At 55.1% G+C, this 7593-nt stretch overlaps 1 protein-coding gene across 1 annotated transcript; it reads right to left on the bottom strand.

The window, feature by feature from the left end:
- Positions 1–4771: 4771 nt before the first annotated feature.
- Positions 4772–7054, bottom strand: DHX38 (DEAH-box helicase 38). Its single transcript, XM_061365033.1, has 6 exons — positions 6682–7054; positions 6041–6225; positions 5779–5883; positions 5195–5359; positions 4976–5094; positions 4772–4842 (listed from the first exon to the last, which is right to left on the bottom strand). Exons 2-5 carry the CDS (start codon positions 6204–6206, stop codon positions 5087–5089), a joined length of 444 nt encoding a protein of 147 aa, XP_061221017.1. The 5' UTR covers positions 6207–6225; positions 6682–7054; the 3' UTR covers positions 4772–4842; positions 4976–5086.
- Positions 7055–7593: the final 539 nt, after the last annotated feature.

Genomic DNA, 7593 nt, shown 5'->3' with positions numbered 1-7593 from the left:
CAGTGATTATTATCCATTCTTTCTGCATGGTTTAACCCCAGCCAGACATCTTGTTCACCCACTCCCCCCCCTTCTTGCCCTCCCCCTATTCCCGGAGGGACGGAGAGGAGAATCAAAAAGAATGCAACTCCCACGGGCTGAGATAAGACCAGTTTAGTAACTAAGGTATAACACAAATTACTACTGCTACCACCAATAATAGTAATGATAAAGGAAATAACAAGGGAAGAGAATACAACACATCATCACCAGGCGACTGATAACTCGCCCCCCCCAGCCTGACCAAGCACAGACCGATACCTCCTCCAAACCTGCAGTCCACTTAGCCCTTCCGGGTAACTCCCAGTTACCTCCTGGGCATGACGTGCTGCGGTATGGAATACCTCTTTGGTCAGTTTGGGTCAGGTGTCCTGTCTCTGCTTCCTCCTGGCTTCCCTCCTCCCTGGCAGAGCATGAGGCCCACAAAGTCCTTGGCCAAACCAAAACATCATTGTTATCAGCTCTGTTCCCAGCTGAAAGTCAAAACACAGCCCTGCACCAGCTACCAAGAAGGAGAAAAATGACAGCTACTGCTGAACCCAGGACACCTCTCTATCCCAGTGCTCCTTGAATGCAATTATAAAAATAATATGAGAGCACCTACACACAGGTTTTATGATATTCTCAGGGTGTTCAGTAAAATATCTCTGGGTTCTGCAGATCAACTCCCCTGTTATTAGATTGTAGTTTTGGTTCCAGCAAAATTTACACTCTCCTAATATCCATGGTAGGTTCCACTGTTCAAAAGTTATTATGCACCCATATGTGAGGCAATAATTCTCTGAGTGTAAAGTCCAGGTCCCAAGAATAGGACTACTAATATTAGAGGTTACACTTCACTTCTACAGCCAATGGGGCGCAGAGAGGGAACTCTTCTTAATGCCCCCCCCCCCATTAGCCATGGTTTACTTTTGTCTACATCCAGAGTACCCAACACCCCCGCCCACCTGTCAGGAAACAACTACTTAAAGGAGTGAAAATACTTGCTAAAATGAAGTATTTTCAAAGGGGGGAAATGTTAGAAAAAGAGTGAAATTTTACGTTGAAATGATTATATAGAGTAATAGAAATGATTATATCTGAGAAATTTTTGAATCAAAAGTAGACTTTTGTATATTAGAAGAATGTTGTAACTTTGCTGTTCTGTATTTTAGTTACTCTATAACCAAAAATATCACAATGGTAGTCTTAGCAGTAGAAACTAACGTAACCACAAAAGAACATAGGATGTCTGGCCTAAAACTTTGTGGTTTAAAACAAGGAACTGTGCATCTTGATAATACAGATGCTCATAATCTTGGTATTGCTTAAAAGGAAGCTCTGTCTAGAAATAGGGACTATGTATCTTAGGCAGCAGAGAAATTTGTAATCTCTGCAATATTGGCAGCTTTGTGAAATCATTGCAACATAGAAGCAGCCAAGTGAGGAAGTTAGAATGCTGGCGTCCACGTAATGGTTGGGGCCTGTCCAAATAACGGAAAGGTGATAAGCATAAGGTGAAGAAGACTCCTTACTTCATCAGGACGACCACCAGAGGGGGCTGCGCAAGCGCAGAGGAGGCTGATGTCGTAATGAACTAATGAAGTAATCCCTGATGCATATGTATTAGTTAACGTAGCAACCCATGTTGGATACGCATTAATTGCAAAACTTTTATGCATAAATTGCGAACGCGATGTGACGGGGTCGGAACCAGATTTGGGTGCATACCCGTGGTTCCCGGCACCTCAATAAAAGCACCTCTTATAACCATTCCGGTGGTTACGTGTCAGTTCTTACGCTAACATTCCCAGTGCTGTGTCATCAGAGGAAAATTGGCTTTTGCTTTCCCCAAAAGCACCCTGAGCAGCAGCGTGATGGTCCTTACCCATGGAGCAGGATAGAAGTTCTTTGAAGTCACCAATAAAAGTGTTGGGGTGTTCGCTCTCCCCGTGTCCTGGAAGTTGATGGACATGCAAGTGTCCCAGCCTCTGTGTGTGTGCACACAGGTGTTATAGCACTGGGAGGGCCATTAACAGCTGGAGCGGTTGAAGCTCTGCCTCCAAGTGTGTGTGCCTGCACACGTATGTGCCTGCGCGTGAGAACACGCGTGCAGCACGTGGGGGGAGGGGGCCTGCTCGGGTCCCTTCGAGCGGCTGCCCCCTCTTCGGTGGCTTCGGCTCCTCTCGGTTCCCTTCGGCTCCGCTCGGACCAGTTCAGCCGGCTCCACCCTCTTCGGGTCCCTTCGGCTCCACTCGGGTCCCTTCGGCTCCGCTCAGATCCCTTCGGGCGGCTCCACTCGGGTCCCTCGGGCAGCTCCCCCCTCTTCGGCAGGCTCCCGCTCGTGTTCCGCTCGGCTCCCTTCGGCTCCGCTCGTGTTCCTTCGGCTCCCCTCGGGCCAGTTCCGTCGGCTCCGCTCTCCTCAGGTGGCATCGGCTTCACTCGGCTCCCTTCGGCTCCGCTCGTGTTCCTTCGGCTCCCCTCGGGCCAGTTCCGTCGGCTCCGCTCTCCTGAGGTGGCATCGGCTTCACTCGGCTCCCTTCGGCTCCGCTCGGGTTCCTTCGGTCGGCTCTGTCCCCTTTAGGAGGCTTCGGCTCCAATCAGCTCCCTTCGGGCAAAAGCGGGTATTCCCTCACTTTTGCCTTATAAATGTGATAAACACATGAAAGTACTGGCTTTCGCAAATCATAGGTGTTGCTATGTGGATATAACTGTAGGAGTCTGCAAAGCTTGCTAAAGACACAAGATTAGACAACTAGTAAAAATGGCCAGAACTCGTGAGCAAAACGGAGTCGCATAGCAAAAGGATTTGTAAAGATAAAACAAAAGGCAGGGGGTGGGGCAGGGGCAGCTTGATAAAGAAATGCTAGTGCCTGGAAAACACAGGGTTAGAGTACTTTTAGCCTAACTTAGGTCAAAGATAACAATGTTCAAGCCTGTGGCCCCACTAAACGTGATTAAATTGTTTCACGCCATCCTTCTAAAGTACCTTTAGCTTAACTTAGATCTGATAAGCAGAGAGACTCCACAACTCGTTCCAGTTGTAAAGTAGGTATGCTTTATTCAGCTGAGGTGCACGGGGGATAGCTCCTCCAAAGGCAGGCCCGCCACAACCTCATCTCTCCCCTCATTTATTCTCTAAAATTATACATATTCATCAGGTTACACAACACGCCTATACATATTCCAGTGTCTGCTCCCGGCCATCCTGCAGCACAGTGAGCAGAGCATGAAATGTTTTGCCTCTGATAACACAGCTGAAGAGGCAGGACAGAAAACTGTGGCTGGGCCTCTTCTGCAGACTGTGAGGTCTGCAACGATGCCACCAGCACTGCTCTTGCTCCTTGCTTTTCCACCTTAAATTCCCAGGCACAGAGTCTCAGCCCCAGCATCTCAGCCCCAGTCTTATCTCAGAGTATAAGCCCTGCAGTCTTAGCCACAGAGCCTGCGCCACAGAGTCTCAGCTACAGTCTCAGCCCCAAAGTCTGAATCTCAGAGTCTCAGCCATAGAGTCGCAGCAACAGTCTCAGCCCCAGACTCTCAGCACCAGCATCTTAGCCTGTGCAGTCCTGGGAAGGAGGATGTGCAGGCCCTGAGCCTGGGGGGAAGCAGCCAGGGGGGCACAGGAGCCACGAATGCCTCAGAACCACAGTGTCTCATCCCTGAGACAGGGGGAGGCAGTGCCAGCCACGCTGTCTCAAGCAGCCGGATTAGGCACTGCCAGCTTGGACTCCCCGCAGCGCACAGGGGAGCAGCCGTGCCTGGGGAAGGACCCAGAGCAGGATGAGGGCTGCGAGGTGGCAGCTGTGCTGCGAGCACTGCGGGAGGAAGCAGCCAGCAGCAGAGCAGAGCAGGCTCAGAGCAGGTGAGCCACACACAGCCGGAGCCCAGCAGGGCTCTCCCTGTGCCTGCTCCATCACGAGCAGGCACCCAGGCGCTGCAGCAGCTCAGGCTGTGCCCATGCCTGTGCCCACAAGGAGCTGGCAGAGCAGCTCAAGGCAGAGGTGAGCCAGTGGTAGTGGAAGCATCAGGTGGCCCTCGAGCAGGCACTGCAACACATGCACGCTGCGGCCCATGCTGCAGAGGAGCTGCAGAGGAGCCAGAAACAGCTCCAAACCCTGAGGGAGCAGGTAGGTAGCAGGCAGGACCTGCTGTGGGATCCCTCCCTCAGCCTGGCCCCAGTCTCCTCTGCCCCTGTGGGTAACCTAGGGCCCGCCCCGTGCCAGCAGCAGGCTGCCACACCATGAGAGCTGCAAGGGGAGCTGCGCTGTCAGTAGGATGGGAAAGAAAAGCTGTAGCAAGAGCTGCTGCAGGCAAAGGGCCAAGACACACATTGTGCTTCCTCACCTGACAGCAGAGGCTCAGCTTTCCACCCAGCAACCAGATCTATGGAGGGACAGCAAACCCCACACATTCACAACAGCCCTTACCTCGTTGATCTGCCACCGCTGTGCTGAAATGCGTGTCTGCCTCTGCTACTGCAAGTGCTGCTCCCGCTTTTCACGTACTCCTCGGAGGAGCAGGCCAAGGGGTTGTGAAACGCGTCGTAGCCCTCATCCATCATGTACCAGTCCCGGTCAGCTTGCTGGGAGGGGAGAGGTGCTGCCCTGAGCTCCGCCGGCCCCGGAAGCCACCAGGGCCGGGCCGGGCGCTGCCGCTGCTCCCGATGTGGCCGCCGGGGGGAGCCCGCCCGCCGCTCCCGCCGCCCGCACTGCTGCCTGCCCGCCCCCCCCACCCGCGGCTCTCACCCGGCGTCGTCCTCCCACTGCTGCCGCTCCTCCTCTGTCTCGAAGGCGATGCCCTCCTCCCCGTCTGTGCGCCGTCCTGGAGGGGTGAGCGGGTTAGTGCGGCGCCAGTCCGGGCGCGCAGGGGAAAACCCTACAGCACCCAACCTGGAGTTTCGCAGGAGAAGGGAATTTCCCCAGTGTTCCCAGGTAGCTTAGCCCAGGCCCCTCACCTCTCCCTCTGGACAGCCGTGGTGTGGAACCGAGGTGTCTCCGGTCATCAGCCCACTCGTTGTACTTGTACGACGGGGTGGGCAATGGTGTCTTATCTGAGTACCTGCTCCTCACAGACCTGGAAAACAGCACAAGGGAAGAAATGGTGTCCACAGCCAGGCACAACCCTCACATACACCGTCCCCTGCAACTAACAGCTCAGCCCCAGGCACTCATACCTGTCCCGGTCTCTCCGTCCGTGTCCCGCTGTGATGATGGCCGCTGGCTGCGCCCTGAGTCTCGAGAGGAAGGCATGGGTGAGGGAGATTCCCACTGTGAGCGGTGAGCACTGCTGGAGCCAGTGTCATCCTCCTCCCAGCCGGAGTGAGACGGTGTGGCTGCGTCTAGCAGAGAAGACGGGGTTTGGGACCTGATGTTCAGTGACTCCCTAAAGACCAGGAGCCACTGTATACCTTCTAGCAAGGAGCACGGAGAGAGGGTATGCATGTGTCCCTATTTAAAGGAAGGGGCTGGGGCAGCATTCCAAGGCAAATTTCCAAGTGACCACACTTCTATCACACAGACCGAGAACAGACCCTGCTGCACAGAGATCAGCCAGATGTTCACACACATGGTTGGCAGATTTCCCCTGGGCCCAGGATCAGGCTAGGAGTTTTAGGTTTCCCTAACCACAAACGTTAAAAGATACAGGCTTTTCGACCCACACTTGTCCTGACAAAAGCAGCAGAAAACATTAACAACAAAAAGAACAAACCCCTTCCTGTTTGTCTCACATAAGAACTCTGCTGGGTCCCACTCCTACCTTTGGGCCGATGCCTGGGACTCTCTGGTTCACTCCTCTTGCTGCTGCCCTCCGATGAGCTGTCCCTCTCTGACCTGCTCCTGTGACGACTTCTGTCCTGTTCCTCTGCAAAAGGAAAGTGAGATCATGGGCCAAGTGCACAAGCAGGCTTCCCAGACCTGCTGCAGAAACCACTACAAACATTAGCTAAGGACTGCAAACAGGCTGAGGGATGAGCCCAAGCCCTAAGCAGTAAGAGGCACAAAGGTCTCTAAGCAATTACCACGGTGCTGTTTGCGATCATGGGCCCGGTCCCTACTGCGTTCCTCCTGCTGCTTCTCCTCCTTGGAGGAGGCAAAGACATCATGTGCCTGACGGTCCCTTTCACGCTGCCGGTTGTGTTCCCAAAACTCCTCACTGACACCCCCCGTGTAGGAAGGTGATTCCATATGGGTAGAACGGTAATGCCTGGAAAGGCAGAGCAGAGAGAAGAAAAGCTCAAGAGTGCTGAGGAATAGATGGTCTTGACTCATACAACTCTACTTCTAACCTCTACTATAGCAGAAGCTTATAGCTGAAAGTGCTCTCTCCATCCTTTGCTAACAGCACACCATGTCTCTGATGCTCTCACGTGCACTTCTGAACAGGCCGCTGCCTTCAGGCATCAGGAAGCAGGGAGTCTCACAACTGCGATGGCTGGTGATTGCAGGCCTGACAGTACCTACCCGTAACACCCCAGGCAGGGCAGCAGCGAAGAGCTTTGCCCAGAGCTCCTCAGACCTACAGAGGTGCCCCCGATCCTACCCGAGGAAATTCCCCGCTCCGCGCACACGCTGACGGTGCTCACGCTCATTCCCCCAAGGGGATCCGGCAGCCGCGGAAAACCCGGTGCCACCGAGCACCCGCCCCGCCCCGCAGACCCACCTGTGAACGCCGTGGCTGCTCCGGGTGCTCTCGTCGCCGTCGTCCTCGGCGCTGCCCGGCTCGCCTCAGCTCTCTTCCCGGTCCCTCTGCGAGGCGACCCGGGACCGCTCCCTGCCCACCTCCTCCTCCCCGCGCTCCCGCCGCTTCTGGGCCGCCAGCACATCCAGGCCCAGCAAGGAAGCCCGTGGTGCCGGCGCCTTGACGACGTGCTGCTCGGCGGCAGCGCTGCGCTGCCTTAGCACCAGCCCGCCGGCCTCGCCGTCCGGGCTTGTCCCCGCCAGGCGGTGCAGAGACCCCGCGGCCATCGCCGCCGATGAGCGGGCGGGAGGGGTAAGTACCGGAGCTCTGCCCCTGCCTCTGCCTTTGCCTCTGTCCCTGCTCCTGCCCCTGCCCCTGCCCCCGCCCCTGACTCTGCCCCTGCCCCTGCCCCCGCCCCTGTCCCGCTTGCGGTTGCCTCAGCGACGGTAAACCAGCTCCCCGAGCGCCGAAATGACCGCCCCGCAGTGCTCCGCGAGAAGTGCCGTCCCAACGGCTAGGAGAACCAAGACACGACAACTCAATATGAGTGATAAGCAAGCTTCTGCTTTATTCGTGTTGCATGTCGCTTATATCCTCACAGTGTTAATTCTGCCTACTAGTCGCTACAGCATTGGTTAGTTCTAAACGGTTACATTTCATTCTTTTCCCAGATACGCTCCTGTTTTCAAGGATCTTTAACCACAACCCGGCCCCTAGGGACTTTCCCTGGAGCTCAAGGGCAGTATGTCCTTCAGCTTGAGTCACGTACATGTGAGGCCTACACTTTGCTTTGATGGCACAAGGCCTCCAAGGATCAGTCAGCTGATTGGAGCTAGCCTAGCTAGAGCCGCAGCCGGCACGCTACAGCGACCGCGATCTTCTCCCGAGATCAGG

The sequence above is a fragment of the Neopsephotus bourkii genome, unplaced genomic scaffold (assembly GCF_033783945.1).
Source record: "Neopsephotus bourkii isolate Nb327-2 ecotype Australia unplaced genomic scaffold, CSIRO-AGI_Nbou_v1 NB_1266, whole genome shotgun sequence".
Taxonomy (NCBI): domain Eukaryota; kingdom Metazoa; phylum Chordata; class Aves; order Psittaciformes; family Psittacidae; genus Neopsephotus; species Neopsephotus bourkii.
Note: the sequence above shows the minus strand (reverse complement) of the source record. Positions and strands in the feature narration are given on the sequence as shown.

Coding starts and splice junctions, on each gene's coding strand:
- DHX38 (XM_061365033.1), bottom strand. CDS start 6,206: ATGGAATCACCTTCCTACACGGGGGGTGTCAGTGAGGAGTTTTGGGAA. Junction 5,884..6,040: donor TGATCGCAAACAGCACCGTG/GTAATTGCTTAG, acceptor TTCCTTTTGCAG/AGGAACAGGACAGAAGTCGT. Junction 5,360..5,778: donor TCCCAGGCATCGGCCCAAAG/GTAGGAGTGGGA, acceptor CTTCTCTGCTAG/ACGCAGCCACACCGTCTCAC.